We start from the raw sequence: 15938 nt of genomic DNA, 5'->3' as shown, positions 1-15938 counted from the left end.
AGTCCTCATATCATAAAAAACATTATTTTGATGAAAATATCCTTTATCCTGTTGTGCGGTACATTTGCAGAGCTGGCTCTGTAGAGAGAGGTCATGTTCAAGAGCATCAAATTCGCTTAATTATTGGTCACCGTCAGAGGGAACTGACTGATCTATAAATCATAATGAGTAGTTATTTAGGATACAGGGTAATTGTAGATCAGTCAGGCAGTAGTCACGGACTGCTAAATAGGCGGTCTCAAACATGACGGGAGACTGGACCAGTCTGCCTATGGAGGTTAGTTAGGCAACAGTATGGGTGAAGTGTCAAATAAGAAAGAAAAACCCCAGTCAACTTTATACTAGTTCACCACAGAAAACAAGTTTTTCCTTTGGGATCAACTCTCCCTCCTCAAGCATTAAAACATTGCTCAACAGTTTCTTAGAATAGATTTTTTTGGGGGGGTCTCTCTGTTCCCTTGCTTACTCTGTGAATCTAAAGTTTTAGCATACTGGTAACAGCTTTGAGACATGATACTATGGACATTTGTCAACAGGCAAAACATAACATGTACATTATTCTATATTTAAGAAAACAATACATTTGACATTTCTTTACAAAGATGATATACACAACATTGCCTTCACTGGCTGTACAGGGGCATACTGATGAGAGGTGGATGTAGTATAGGTAATATGGATATCATATATCGGCCCACACACAGAGTGTACAAAACATTATGAACGCCTGCTCTTTCCACAACATAAGACTGACCAGGTGAAAGCCATGATCCCTTGTTAATGTCACTTGTTAAATCCACTTTAAATCAGTGTAGATAAAGGGGAGGATACAGGTTGAAGAAGGATTTTAAATCCTTGAGGCTATTGAGACATGGATTGTGTGTGTGTGCCATTCAGAGGGTGAATGGGCAAGACAAAAGATTAAAGTGCCGTTGAATGGAGTATGGTAGTAGGTGCCAGGCGCACCGGTTTGCGTCAATAACTGCAACCCTGCTGGGTTTTTCACACTCAACAGTTTCCCGTGTGGATCAAGAATGGTCCACCACCCAAAGGACATCCAGCCAACTTGACATAACTGTGGGAAGCATTGGAGTCAATATGGGCCAGCGGCAGCTTATGTCAGCATAGATCATTAGCAAGCCCTCCCATATCAACCTAAAACAAAATGATGATCTAACCATCGCATACCAGCCTAGCGCTAGTACGTCCTCAGTGAGGAAAGTGTGTGTTCAAAGTCTGAACGTAACAATCGTCCTCCTACTCCTCAGAGCCAAGAAGTTGTAACAACTCCTCCATGTATCTCTCCTTCTCCCCCTCCTTTACTGTCTCTTCTCCCCATCTCATCTGCCATTCTTTATTTATCCCTCAATCTTCTCCTCTCACCTCCTCATTTCCCTTCCTTCTCATCCACACCACTCCTCACTCCTCTTCTCCTTATCTCCCTCCATCCTGGCCAGGATGTGAAGAACGTTCTGATTGAAGTCGTCTGGCTGGTCAGCAAACACATAGTGACCTCCTCCCCTTATCACCTAGAGAGAAAGAGAGAGAGATTGAAGTGAGGGATAGAGACTGAAAAAGAGAAACACTTGACATCGAATAACAACAACCGTACATTGCTGTGCGTGAATGACCAGTCTATTTCATAACACATTCAGAAAACTTGGCACATTAATAATTAACTCACGATGATGTCCACATCTGGTCGGATTTTCTGGATAGTGTATCCCGAGTCGCTGTCGATACTGGATCGGGACCCATAGATGATGGATATTGGAATGTCTGGTTGGATCTGTCCAATACGATCTAACATTGGTCTCTTAGCCCAACCATATGGTACTGTCATGTTCCTAAACGCTGTTTCACCACTATGGACAGAGAACCGGTGTTAGTGTATGTGTGTGTGTGTGCGCGTACATTTGTGTGTGTGTGTACCTACTGTACCTTGGTGTCTGTGCGTTAAGATGGTAGATGTAGTCTGACACGGTGTTGTCATCAAACACTGAAGAGTACTTCTGTTTAAAATCTGACCTGATGGTCTGGATCAACATAGGACCTGAGAGAGAGAAGAGGAGGAGAAGGAGGAAGGAACGGAGGAAAGGATGGAGAGAGAGGATGGGGAGGAATGGAGGAAAGGATGGAGAGAGAGGATGGGGGAGGAATGGAGGAAAGGATGGAGAGGAATGGAGTAAAGGATGGAGAGAGAGGATGGGGGAGGAATTGAGGAAAGGATGGAGAGAGAGGATGGGGAGGAATGGAGGAAAGGATGGAGAGGAATGGAGTAAAGGATGGAGAGAGAGGATGGGGGAGGAATTGAGGAAAGGATGGAGAGAGAGGATGGGGGAGGAATGGAGGAAAGGATGGAGAGGAATGGAGTAAAGGATGGAGAGAGAGGATGGGGAGAGAAGATGGGGAGGAATGGAGGAAGGGGTGGAGAGAGAGGATGGGGGAGGAATTGAGGAAAGGATGGAGAGAGAGGATGGGGAGGAATGGAGTAAAGGATAGAGAGAGAGGATGGGGAGGAATGGAGGAAAGGATGGAGAGAGAGGATGGGGAGGAATGGAGGAAAGGATGGAGAGAGAGGATGGGGAGGAATGGAGGAAAGGATGGGGAGAGAGGATGGGGAGGAATGGAGGAAAGGATGGGGAGAGAGGATGGGGGAGGAATTGAGGAAAGGATGGGGAGAGAGGATGGGGAGGAATGGAGGAAAGGATGGGGAGGAATGGAGTAAAGGATGGAGAGAGAGGATGGGGAGGAATGGAGGAAAGGATGGAGAGAGAGGATGGGGAGGAATGGAAGAAAGGATGGAGAGAGAGGATGGGGAGGAATGGAGGAAAGGATGGGGAGAGAGGATGGGGGAGGAATGGAGGAAGGGGTGGAGAGAGAGGATGGGGGAGGAATGGAGGAAAGGATGGGGAGAGAGGATGGGGGAGGAATTGAGGAAGGGGTGGAGAGAGAGGATGGGGGAGGAATGGAGGAAAGGATGGAGAGAGAGGATGGGGAGGAATATGTTATATTAACACCTTTGGTTTTGAAACATCTAGCAATTATTTCCACTGTGTGTGTGTGTGTGTGTGTGTGTGTGTGTGTGTGTGTGCATGCATGTAGTGTATGCAATGTGTGTGTAGTATACGTGCTTGCGGTGTGTGTGTAGTATACGTGCTTGCGGTGTGTGTGTGTGTGTGTATATCGAACCCAGTGGTCCGGCCAGTCTAAGTCCAGCCAGGGGGTTGAAGGGACTCATGACAGCCCCCATGGCTCTGATCCACACTGGGATAGACTTCTCCTGATCTAGACTCTCTGGTCGGGCCGGGAACCCCCAGGGCTCCACCAGGATCAAGTGCTTTACCCTATAAACACACACAGTGTGAACACGTGTATGAACACACACACACACCCACACACACTACCTCTCCTCGCTCTCCTCTCTCTCACCTGTGTGGGTGTGTAAGTGTGTAAGCAGCAGCCAGGTATCCTCCCAGGTTGTGTCCCAGCAGGACTATCTCCTCCAGGCCCACCCTGTCCCTCCACTCCTCCAGGGCCCCTAGGAACTGCTCCTCTGCCCCCTGGGGGTCCACGCTGAACAGGGGCCGGCTGCTCTGTCCAAACCCCAGAAGATCCAGGGCATACACGGCTCCACTGCCACACAGAGAGTCCAGGTTCTGGGCCCACAAACCCACACCACCCCCAAACCCATGGAGCAGCACCAGGGGAGGACGGGGCTGGAGAGAGTGTTGTGGAGAAGAAGGATGGGGCTGTGTATGGGGTGGTAGAGAGATATGTGGCTGGGGCTGAGGCTGGGGTGGGAGAGAGGGATGGGGTTGAGGCTGGGGTGGGAGAGAGGGATGGAGCTTGGGTTGAGGCTGGTGTGGGAGAGAGGGATATGGCTTTGGCTGAGGCTGGGGTGGGAGAGAGGGATGGGGCTTTGGCTGAGGCTGGGGTGGGAGAGAGGGATGGGGCTTGATGTGAGAGGTGAAGGCTAAGGTCCAGAGATAGTTGCCGTTGGATATCCGGACATGCTGCCTGGAGAATGGGGCCTTCACAGCTGTGAGAAGAGATAGGGATGGAGGAGAAAGATGGAGGGAACAGGGAGGGAGAGCGTGAAAAGAGAGGAGATGAGATGTGTAAGTATGATAGTTAGGAGCACACACACACACTCTTACATTTGAGCATTTTGTCTTCTGCGTCCTTCAGCTGAGAGAGGGAGGTGGGACACCAGGATGGAAGCCAACTGGAGATCCACCCAGACCTGCACAAACACACGTAATGATCAAGCTGATATTCTCGAAGAAAACTCAATAAGTGAAATTTGACCTCTAACTAGCCTCTAACTAGCTCTGACCAGCTATCATTGACTCAGACTTCACAAACAAGACAGCATTATAACACACTCCTACAATAATGCCCGTTGTCTACAGTGGTCTACCTATTTAAATAGTACATGTTTCATTTAAATTAAACAAAGAACAAGCTACATTCCAACTAATGTGCAACAAGGTCTCCCTCTGGCTAAATGGTAAGATACTAATCATTTGGGTAATCATTTCAGTGTAATAAAAACAACTTTCATGATATGTCTTAAGTTTAGTTACAGGTTTGAAAAACATTCTAAATGTCACAAAATGATGCGGCTGGCTACTAGGAGGACTGGTGGTTGTGTGTCTGTGTCTTCATAGTGATATTAAAGGTTGAATCATCTTATCTTCACTGAGTTGTCCTTCTGTAATAAACACTGTAACTACAGTCAAAGGTCCAAGTGACGTAGCGGCACCAAGTTCACAGGAAATAATATTTTACTTTGTTGAGGCGTATCATTTCATTTTTAAAAATGTTTTTTAAACATACATAACCCTGTCACAAATCTAAAATATTTCAGAGAACTAAAGGGTTTCATGGAAGAGGCACAATAGGTGTTTGAATTATAGCACTTCATCAAGTAGCTAAGCATTTTAAAATATAGTTAACAAGATGTTTACTTTGGAGACATATTGCGCAACGCAGTTGCCTAGCCTATCATTCCTGAAAGCGTATTTTGTAAATTATGGATTTGGAAGTCTAGAATAGCGCACCATAATACCTTGGCTAAAACCTAGGTCTACTCACCCTTGCTCGGCTGGTTGCAGATCCTTCGCCATCCTCCTCATAGTGAACTGTGATGATTATCTGTCATCCATGCAGAGAAACAAAGTAGGAGTGGTGATTGGCAACAGAGAGAGAGACTGCCTCACACACACACACACACACACCTTTAGGCGCAATAGAGGCTAATCGACATGTTAGAGAAGGAATTGAAAAATAATTCGACTCGACGCTGTTTTCTGTCCTATTACCGAATTTGTAACTCGCTATGTTATTGGCTGAATTACAGTAGGTTGCCTATAGATAGCCTTCACTGAAGTTGGATTTCACAGAAATTGGAATTTTCGGAGAAAGTTGCCAACACTGCGCAGCACGCGAACGAGGGAAATCGAGTGTATACTCTTTTCCAGTCCTACCAGTTACCCGGTACCCGGTAGAAAGTTATGGCATACGGTTTTACACAAGTGTGTTAAAATCCATCTAAACAGTTTTATTTGGAAATTATTTAGTAAGTAATACTTAAAAGCTAAGTCTAGTTGTCTTATTTTAATTATTTAAATAAAATATGGCGGGGGTGTCGCACGTCACCATTAGTCCCTCTTTTCAACTCACCTGAACATTCATTTATATTCTTTGTTATTTCTTTGTTGTTCCTTTTCCTTACAATACATTATGTACAATTGCAGTAAATATTATTTGATAAATGGAAGATTTTAAATCCCAGCAGTCTTTAAAGTTCATTCAGGAGCAAAAGTTTTTCAATAGTCGTTTTTAATTCATTAAAAAATATTAATTGGAACATAATATTGGAATGGAATATAATGGAGCTGGAGGGGATGGCTGCCGTTTTACGTACTTTTAACCTCTCATTACTGCACTTTATTATGGACACAACATTTTCTTCTTAGAAATAAGAGTAGGCTGATTTAAAAAAAAAACACCTTTTATTGCTCTTGATTTTGTAAATATGTGACATGGTTTAAATTCAAGTCATAGTACTGTTATTGCAACAGTTTAAAATGAAGCAGGATTATTGTGTCAACAATCTAACAGATAAACATAATATACACATTACTATTCACAAACACCAAAAAAACCCAAAAAATATTCCAGGTTTCACAGCACAGTCTCATGATAAACTCTATTGAGTAAGAAAATCTAGTTTACAATGTCTGTCAACTTCAGTCTGTTTACATATGTTGTATTCATGACTAAAATGTGAGCATCTGTATTTATCTGTGTTATGTGTGTGCGTGTGTGTGTGTGTGTGTGTGTGTGCATGCATGTAGTGTATGCGATGTGTGTGTAGTACACGTGCTTGCGGTGTGTGTGTATATCGAACCCAGTGGTCCGGCCAGTCTAAGTCCAGCCAAGGGGTTGAAGGGACTCATGACAGCCCCCATGGCTCTGATCCACACTGGGATAGACTTCTCCTGATCTAGACTCTCTGGACGGGCCGGGAACCCCCAAGGCTCCACCAGGATCAAGTGCTTTACCCTATAAACACACACAGTGTGAACACGTATATGAACACACACACACCCACACACACTACCTCTCCTCGCTCTCCTCTCTCTCACCTGTGTGGGTGTGTAAGTGTGTAAGCAGCAGCCAGGTTGTGTCCCAGCAGGACTATCTCCTCCAGGCCCACCCTGTCCCTCCACTCCTCCAGGTCCCCTGCTCCTCTGCCCCTTGGGGGTCCACGCTGAACAGGGTCTGGCTGCTCTGTCCAAACCACAGCAGATTCAGGGCATTCATGGCTCCACTGCCACACAGAGAGTCCAGGTTCTGGGCCCACAGACCCGCAACACCCCCAAACCCATGGAGCAGCACCAGGGGAAGACGGAGCTGGGGCTGGAGAGAGGGCTGGGGATAAGAGGTATGGGGCTGAGGCAGGTGTGGGAGAGAGGAATGGGGCTGGTGCTGAGGCTAGGGGGGGGGGGGGGGGGACTGAGGCTGGGGCTGGGGTGGGAGAGAGGAATGGGGCTGGTGCTTAGGCTAGGGGGGGGGGGGCTGAGTCTGAGGCTGGGGCTGGGGTGGGAGAGAGGAATGGGGCTGGTGCTGAGGCTAGGGGGGGGGACTGAGTCTGAGGCTGGGGCTGAGGCTAGGGGGGGGGGGACTGAGGCTGGGGCTGGGGTGGGAGAAAGAAATGTATCTTGATGTGAGAGTTGAAGGCTAAGGTCCAGAGATGGTTGACGTTTGATATCTGGACATGCTGCCTGGAGAATGGGGCCTTCACAGGTGAGAGAAGAGACAGGGATGGAGGAGAAAGATGGAGGGAACAGGGAGGGAGAGCGTGAAAAGAGAGGAGATGAATTGTGTAAGTATGGTAGTTAGGAGGGGAAACACACACACACTGTTACATTTGAGCATTTTATCTTCTGCGTCCTTCAGCTGAGAGAGGGAGGTGGGACACCAGGATGGAAGCCAACTGGAGATCCACCCAGACCTGCACAAACACACACACACACAATTGCGTAAATGATCCCGCTGATGTTCTCGAAGAAAGCTCAATAAGTGAACTTTGAACTCTAGCTCTGACCAGCTATCACTGAGTCAGACTTAACAAACAAGATAGCCTTATAGCAAACTCCTAAAATAATGTCCTCTGCAATTTTCCCTCTAAGCTGCGCATGTGAATACAGTTCCCACGTGCATACAGTTCCCACGTGCATGCAGTTCCCACGTGCATGCAGTTCCCACGTGCATGCTGTTCCCACCGACCAAGCAGAGAAGCATGACATTGAACTTCACTCACCATTCTTGAGTTTTCCCCTTTAGTTAAAACTGTTAATGTTTCACTCTACTGTGGGAATTGTGATTGAATCAACGCAATGTTAGCCACTTTCAACATAACATACCGAAACAAATGAACTATGCAAGACTTAGTATGCAAAACTAACTGCAATATATTTTCTTGTGGGCAGAGCGCATTGTAGTAGGATTCTATTGCATTGAGGCACACTCAGGCCCATACTCTACACAGACCAGTGCACCATAACCAATCAGAGCTGCAGTAGGCCTATAAGCAAACAGACATCGCCATATATGGATCTGTGCCATTCACTCTGAACTGGACTGTGTACAGTACCTTGCGAAAGTATTCGGCCCCCTTGAACTTTGCGACCTTTTGCCACATTTCAGGATTCAAACCTAAAGATATAAAACTGTATTTTTTGTGAAGAATCAACAACAAGTGGGACACAATCATCAAGTGGAACAACATTTATTGGATATTTCAAACTTTTTTAACAAATCAAAAACTGAAAAATTGGGCGTGCAAAATTATTCAGCCCTCTTAAGTTAATACTTTGTAGCGCCACCTTTTGCTGCGATTACAGCTGTAAGTCGCTTGGGGTATGTCTCTATCAGTTTTGCACATCGAGAGACTGACATTTTTTCCCATTCCTCCTTGCAAAACAGCTCGAGCTCAGTGAGGTTGGATGGAGAGCATTTGTGAACAGCAGTTTTCAGTTCTTTCCACAGATTCTCGATTGGATTCAGGTCTGGACTTTGACTTGGCCATTCTAACACTTGGATATGTTTATTTTTGAACCATTCCATTGTAGATTTTGCTTTATGTTTTGGATCATTGTCTTGTTGGAAGACAAATCTCCGTCCCAGTCGCAGGTCTTTTGCAGACTCCATCAGGTTTTCTTCCAGAATGGTCCTGTATTTGGCTCCATCCATCTTCCCATCAATTTTAACCATCTTCCCTGTCCCTGCTGAAGAAAAGCAGGCCCAAACCATGATGCTGCCACCACCATGTTTGACAGTGGGGATGGTGTGTTCAGGGTGATGAGCTGTGTTGCTTTTACGCCAAACATAACGTTTTGCATTGTTGCCAAAAAGTTCAATTTTGGTTTCATCTGACCAGAGCACCTTCTTCCACATGTTTGGTGTGTCTCCCAGGTGGCTTGTGGCAAACTTTAAACAACACTTTTTATGGATATCTTTAAGAAATGGCTTTCTTCTTGCCACTCTTCCATAAAGGCCAGATTTGTGCAATATACGACTGATTGTTGTCCTATGGACAGAGTCTCCCACCTCAGCTGTAGATCTCTGCAGTTCATCCAGAGTGATCATGGGCCTCTTGGCTGCATCTCTGATCAGTCTTCTCCTTGTATGAGCTGAAAGTTTAGAGGGACGGCCAGGTCTTGGTAGATTTGCAGTGGTCTGATACTCCTTCCATTTCAATATTATCGCTTGCACAGTGCTCCTTGGGATGTTTAAAGCTTGGGAAATCTTTTTGTATCCAAATCCATTCTTCACAACAGTATCTTGGACCTGCCTGGTGTGTTCCTTGTTCTTCATGATGCTCTCTGCGCTTTTAACGGACCTCTGAGACTATCACAGTGCAGGTGCATTTATACGGAGACTTGATTACACACAGGTGGATTGTATTTATCATCATTAGTCATTTAGGTCAACACTGGATCATTCAGAGATCCTCACTGAACTTCTGGAGAGAGTTTGCTGCACTGAAAGTAGTTTTTGATTTGTTAAAAAAGTTTGAAATATCCAATAAATGTCGTTCCACTTCATGATTGTGTCCCACTTGTTGTTGATTCTTCACAAAAAAATACAGTTTTCTATCTTTATGTTTGAAGCCTGAAATGTGGCAAAAGGTCGCAAAGTTCAAGGGGGCCGAATACTTTCGCAAGGCACTGTATAGGCTACAGTATGCCCATTTGCGAGTAGATGTGTTTGTTCTGAGATCAAAGTGAGAGCTACATGTGCCACCTGTGAACATTTGTGCATTTTCTTTGCTAGTTAGTGAGCTATAATCCCAGTTATAGATAATTTCTAGTCAACAATGGGGAGGGCATTTCCATATATATATGTTTTTCTTTTATATAGCTACTGCATATATTTTTTCATTATAGCCATCTTTGAACAGTGTGTCAGGTAAATCGTTTTTTTATTTCTTAAAGGTGCAGTGTTGTATTTTGAGACGGTCTTGAATAAGCTAAGTAGCCAATAGTAGCTTAATTTGTCTGATTCTCTGTAATAATGGCAGGACCACTTGTGATAAACAGGTTAATGTTAAGCCCTAAATGTTTTTTCAAAAGTCTTACATTGAACTCCACACATTGGCTGCTGCTGTAGGGTTCATGATATAACAGCTATTTGCATGTTAAAATATTATAGGACGCATTTTTCTCCATTGTTTTTGACGGAAGGCCACTCTGGTAGGCCTACATTATGCCACAGTAGCCTACTTACTTAAAGTGAGCACAGCCTCAGTGTTCACAATAAACGTGTGCCGGAAGTTGCACAGTTTGTGCTCAGCAGATTTGCTCAGTGCTGATTTGTTTTTGCAGGAACGTTGGTCCTCTGTCTACAGTAGTCTAGCTATTTAAATAGTACATGTTTTATTTAAATTAAATGAAGAAAAAACGACATTCCAACCAACGTGCGACAAGGTGTCCCTCTGGCTAAATAGTAAAATAGGGTAGGCTACTAATCAGAGTAAAAAAACTAAACATTTGAAATATTCCATGAAACTGTATTTCTCTTTATTTTAATTATCAAGTTTGAAAAACGTTATGAATGTCACAAAGTTATGTGGCTGGCTACTAGGAGGACTGGTGGTTGTGTGTCTGTGTCTTCATAGTGATATTGAAGGTTGAATAATCTTATCTTCACTGAGCTGTCATTCTGTAATAAACACTGTAACTACAGTCAAAGGTCCAAGTGACGTATTTGCACCAAGTTCACAGGAAATAATATTTTACTTTTGGCATATCATTTTATAAAAATAAAACAACTCACAACTTTGTCACAAAGTTTCATTTCCATGAATGAAAGGGTTTCATGGAGAGGGGAGGGTAGCCTTCCCAGAAGTTGGACTTTTCGGAGAAACTTGCCAACACTGCGTGCCACACGAATGAGGGAAATCGAACGTATAGTCTTTTCCATGGATGTTAGCTTTGTCTTAACAAATAGGTGAGTCCCATTTGAAAAACAGTTTTCACATCATATTCAGTGCATTCGGGAAAGTCTTCCCTTTTTCCACATTTTGTTATGTTACAACCTTATTCTAAAATGGATTAGATACATTTTTGTTCCTCATCAATCTACACACAATACCCCACAATGAAAATTCAAAAACAGGTTTTTAGAAATGTTTGCGAATGTTTTAAAAATATAAAACAAAAATACGATATTTACATGAGAATTCAGACCCTTTGCTATGAGACTCGAAATGGAGTTCAGGTGCATCCTGTTTCCATTGATCATCCTTGTTTCTACAACTTGATTGGAGTCCACCTGTGGTAAATTCAATTGATTGGACATGATTTGGAAATAAACACACCTATCTATGTAAGGTCCCACATTTGACAGTACATGTCAGAGCAAAAACCAAGCCATGAGGTCAAAGGAATTGTTCATAGAGCTCCAAGACAGGATTGTGTCGAGGCACCGATCTGGGGAAGGGTACTTTGATGGACATTTTTATAATGTGAAGAGACAGCCTTGAAAATGTTAATCTTGTTTTAGTGTCATAAATAATCCTTGGTTCCTGCCTGTGCTTGGTAAAGATATGAGGGGGTGCGACATGACCCCCTCCTTAGGACGATCTGGCAGAACGCCCAGAATATGTTCTACAAGTTAAGATAGGAGACGGTGCCAGACACATGCAGAAACCAACCCTATGAACTATGCCTATGCAAAGTGTCTTTAACGAGTATATAAGGGATAAGAGGACTGCCCCAAAAGAGAGAGCTCCTGATCGACATGTGTACTTGGTGCATTGAGTTGGTTGGAACCTCTCCAGCGCGCTGATAATAAATCATACTTGTTTTATATTGACTTCGAATGTCCCTGTGTAGAATATCCACGACAGTACCAAAAATGTCTGCAGCATTGAAGGTTCCCAATAACACAGTGGTGCCCAGTTTGGAACCACCAAGAGTCTTCCTAGATCTGGCCGCCCGGCAAAATTGAGCAATCAGGGGAGAAGGGCCTTGGTCAGGGAGGTGACTAAGAACCCGATGGTCACGCTGACAGAGCTCCAGAGTTCCTCTGTAGAGATGGGAGAACCTTCCAGAAGGACAACCTGCAGCACTCAACTAATCAGGCCTTTATGGTAGAGTGGCCAGACGGAAGCCACTCCTCAGTAAAAGGCACATAACAGCCCGCTTGGAGTTTGCCGAAAGGCACCTAAAGGACTCTCAGACCATGAGAAACAAGTTTCTCTGGTCTGATGAAACCAATATTGAGCTCTTTGGCCTGAATGCCAAGCGTCACAACTGGAAGATACCTAGCACCATCCCTGTGGTGGCAACATCATGCAATGGGGATGCTTTTCAGCAGCAGGGACTGGGAGACTAGTCAGGATTGGGGGGGGGGGGGGGGGGGGGGAATGAACAGAGCAAAGTACAGAGAGATCCTTGATGAAAACCTGCTCCAGAGCGCTCAGGACCTCAGACTGGGCGATAGTTCACCTTCCAACAGGATAATGACCCTAAGCACACAGCCAAGACAACACAGGAGTGGCTTCGGGACAAGTCTCTGAATGTCCTTGAGTGGCCCAGCCAGAGCCCAGACTTGAACCCGATCGAACATCTCTGAAGAGACCTGAAAATAGTTGTGCAGGGACACTTCCCATCCAACCTGACAGAGCTTGAGAGGATCTGCATTGAAGAATGGGAAAAACTCCCCAAATACGGGTGTGCCAGGCTTGTAGCATCATACCCAAGAAGACTTGTGTTACATCTTCGCCTGCCACGCCCTCTACTGATCATCCTGTGTCTCTCTAACCTGCCCCCACTCCCCCAGTGCTCTCTCCCTCTCTCTGTGTGTGTGTGTGTGTGTGTGTGTGTGTGTGTGTGTGTGTGTGTGTGTGTGTGTGTGTGTGTGTGTGTGTGTGTGTGTGTGCGTGTGCGTGTGTGTGTGTGTGATTGTGTGGGTAGAGATAGGTGTGCTGGAGGCAGAGCAGATCCCCACAAGCTGCAACCTGTTCCATAATCAAGACCTCTACAAATACTCAGCCCTGCCACTTCCACGCTGCCAGATCATAACCTCTGCTCAGACAGTCTGCGTTTTTTAGCAGTTTGTTCCTGCATAGATCCTGTTTTCGTGTTGTGCCTGTTTTCCCTTGCCTGATGCTGTTTTCCTCTCTGCTACAGTTCTGTCCGCTCTGACTCTGGGCCCTGTCTCCAGTCCCACGTCTCGTCAGTCCTGCTACCCTGTCCTGGACCCCCCACTCTACTGCTTCCTTGGATTCCTCTCCGGATCTGCTTACCCAGCCCCAACTCCCCTCGCTCCAGCCTCAGCCTCAGCACCTGGCTCCCTACAATCCGCTTTCCCTGGGCTGCACCCCATCTTCCCACTGTTTTTCAGTAAATACCTTGGTTACCTCGTCTGAGTCTGAGTCTGCTCTTGGGTTCACCTGCTCCGCGTAACAGCTCGAGGCTGTAATCGCTGCCAAAGGTGCTTCAACAAAGTACTGAGTAAATGGTCTGAATACTCATGTAAATGTATTTCTGTTTTTAAAAATATGTAAATATGCAAACATGTCTAAAAACCTGTTTTTGTCATGTCTGCTCCCGCGTCCCTTCTCTGGCGCTCGAGGTCGCCAGGCTGCTTATCATTACGCCCACGTATCATTATGTCACTATTGTTACACGCATCAGCGCTTCATTGGAATCACCTGTACACCATCACGTTATTAATTACCTCCCCTATATTTATCACTTCCTCAGTTTCTTTCCCGGGTCAGAATTAATGTCGTTATGTCCTTGTCCAGACGCTATTCGTGTTTTGTTTCCTGTTTGTTTCCTGTCTGTATTCATTAAATATTCACTCCCTGTACTTGATTTTTGTCTCGCAGCATCTGTCCTTACACTTTTTGCTTTGTCATTATGGGGTATTGTGATTTGATGAGGAAAAAACAACAATTTAATCAATTTTAGAATAAAGCTGTAACGTATCTGTCACACTCTGACCATTATTTGCGTTGTTTGTTTCTATGTTTTGTTTGGTCAGGGTGTGATATGAGTGGGCATTCTATGTTGCATGTGTAGTTAGTCTGTTTCTATGTGTTTTGGCCTGATATGGTTCTCAATCAGTGGCAGGTGTTTGTCGTTGTCTCTGATTGGAAACCATATTTAGGTAGCCTGTTTTGTATTGTGGTTCGTGGGTTATTGTCTATGTGATGTTGCATGTTAGCACTCAGTTTCTATAGCGGTCACGGTCGTCTTGTTAAGTTTGTTTGTTTGTTTGGTGTACTTCGTGTTTTTCCTCTTTCATTAAAAGTATGCATTCACACCACGCTGCGCTTAGGTCTCCTCACTACGACGATAATGACAGTATCAAAATGTGGAAAAATTCACGGGGTCTGAATACTTTCCAAATGCACCGCACATTCTAATCCACTATAAAATACATATCTCGTGACAGTGTATGGGAACAAGGGAGGGGAGCGGGAAGCATTGATTTATTTTGACAGTAATGTGGACACTGGGTCAGCCTGAGTTGTGAAATGAAGGAGAGAGTCAGTGGAAGGTGGAACAGTGAAATAAACCTCTCATTACTACACTTCATTATGAACATTACATTTTCTTCTTAGAAATTAGAGTAGCCTAAAATCGTGTTTTTTAAATCTGTTTTAAAAACACCTTTATTGCTCTTTATTTAGTATATATGTGACATGGTTTAAATTCAAGTCATAGTACTGTTATTGCAACAGTTTATAAAGAAGCAGGATTATTGTGTCAACAATCTGACAGATAAACATAATATACACATTATTATTCACAAAACATATTCCTGGTTTCTCAGCACAGTGTGATAAACTCTATTGATTAAGTAAATCTAGTTTACAATGTCTGTCAACTTCAGTCTGTTTACATATGTTATATTCATGACTAAAATGTGGGCATCTGTATTTATCTGTGTTGTGTGTGTGTCCCTCCAGGACCCAGGGGTCTATTTTATGAAGCACAGGGAAAATGAGGAGTCAACCCCAAGGCCAAACCCCTCAGTGAATGTTTGAATGGAATGTGTACAGGTGGGTCAGTCTGTCAGAGGAGATGCTGTGGAAGGATAGTGTACCAGCTGTCCAGTCCAAATACACCCCTACTCTGTGGAAGTGGAAGGAGGGAACAGCTACAGTGTCTTGCGAAAGTATTCACCCCCCCACCTTGGCATTTTTCCTATTTTGTTGCCTTACAACCTGGAATTAAAATAGATTTTTGGGGAGTTTGTATAATAATTTGATTTACACAACATGCCTACCACTTTGAAGATGCTAAATATTTTTTATTGTGAAACAATTAAGAAATAAGACAAAAAAAAAACAGAAAACTTGAGCGTGCATAACTATCCACCCCCCAAAGTCAATACATTGTAGAGACACCTTTTGCATCAATTACAGCTGCAAGTCTCTTGGGGTATGTCTCTATAAGCTTGGCACATCTAGTCACTGGGATTTTTTCCCATTCTTCAAGGAAAAACTGCTCCATTTCCTTCAAGTTGGATGGGTTCCGCTTGTTTACAGCAATCTTTAAGTCATACCACAGATTCTCAATTGAATTGAGGTCTGGGATTTGACTAGGCCATTCCACAACATTTAAATGTTTCCCCTTAAACCACTCGAGTGTTGCTTTAGCGGTAAGCTTAGGGTCATTGTCCTGCTGGAAGGTGAACCTCAGTCCCAGTCTCAAATCTCTGGAAGACTGAAACTGGTTTCCCTCAAGAATTTCCCTTTATTTAGTGCCATCCATCATTCCTTCAATTCTGACCAGTTTCCCAGTCCCTGCTGATGAAAAACATTATGTTCTTGGGGTGATGAAAGGTGTTGAGTTTGCTCTAGACATAGCGTTTTCCTTGATGGCCTTAAAGCTCAATTTTAG

The 15938-nt window shown here is 44.3% G+C and overlaps 2 protein-coding genes and 1 long non-coding RNA gene across 3 annotated transcripts in view; 1 reads left to right on the top strand and 2 right to left on the bottom strand.

Moving 5' to 3' along the window:
* The window catches only part of LOC110496480 (1-acylglycerol-3-phosphate O-acyltransferase ABHD5), a 5655-nt gene extending 154 nt beyond the window's left edge, over positions 1-5501 (bottom strand). Inside the window, exons 1-7 of the mRNA XM_036953072.2 lie at positions 5101-5501; positions 4161-4246; positions 3433-4042; positions 3193-3347; positions 1942-2053; positions 1685-1865; positions 1-1529 (exon numbers count right to left, since the gene is read on the bottom strand). The exon at positions 1-1529 is cut by the window's left edge and continues 154 nt beyond it. Coding sequence (XP_036808967.1) covers positions 1404-1529; positions 1685-1865; positions 1942-2053; positions 3193-3347; positions 3433-4042; positions 4161-4246; positions 5101-5141 — 1311 coding nt within the window. The 5' untranslated portion in view covers positions 5142-5501 and the 3' untranslated portion in view covers positions 1-1403. The remainder of the gene's footprint in view (positions 1530-1684; positions 1866-1941; positions 2054-3192; positions 3348-3432; positions 4043-4160; positions 4247-5100) is intronic.
* Positions 5502-6114: 613 nt separating this feature from the next.
* On the bottom strand, positions 6115-7785 carry LOC118940997 (1-acylglycerol-3-phosphate O-acyltransferase ABHD5-like). Its single transcript, XM_090206669.1, has 4 exons — positions 7780-7785; positions 6728-6942; positions 6419-6573; positions 6115-6122 (listed from the first exon to the last, which is right to left on the bottom strand). Exons 1-4 carry the CDS (start codon positions 7783-7785, stop codon positions 6115-6117), a joined length of 384 nt encoding a protein of 127 aa, XP_090062795.1.
* A 2963-nt stretch (positions 7786-10748) lies between these two features.
* Positions 10749-14355, top strand: LOC149975611 (uncharacterized). The gene is made up of 2 exons (XR_016488581.1): positions 10749-11025; positions 13212-14355. It is a non-coding gene; the product is annotated as an uncharacterized LOC149975611 (long non-coding RNA).
* Positions 14356-15938: the final 1583 nt, after the last annotated feature.

Source organism: Oncorhynchus mykiss, chromosome 18 (assembly GCF_057628025.1).
Source record: "Oncorhynchus mykiss isolate SJ-2025 chromosome 18, ASM5762802v1, whole genome shotgun sequence".
Classification (NCBI taxonomy): Eukaryota; Metazoa; Chordata; class Actinopteri; order Salmoniformes; family Salmonidae; genus Oncorhynchus; species Oncorhynchus mykiss.
This window is presented reverse-complemented; position numbering and strand designations above follow the sequence as displayed.

Bases quoted from the DNA above. Each gene is read 5' to 3' on its own strand.
- LOC118940997 (XM_090206669.1), bottom strand. The intron at 6,574-6,727 runs GTGGGCCTGGAG...GTGTGTTTATAG, and splicing joins TGGAGGAGTGGAGGGACAGG to GGTAAAGCACTTGATCCTGG.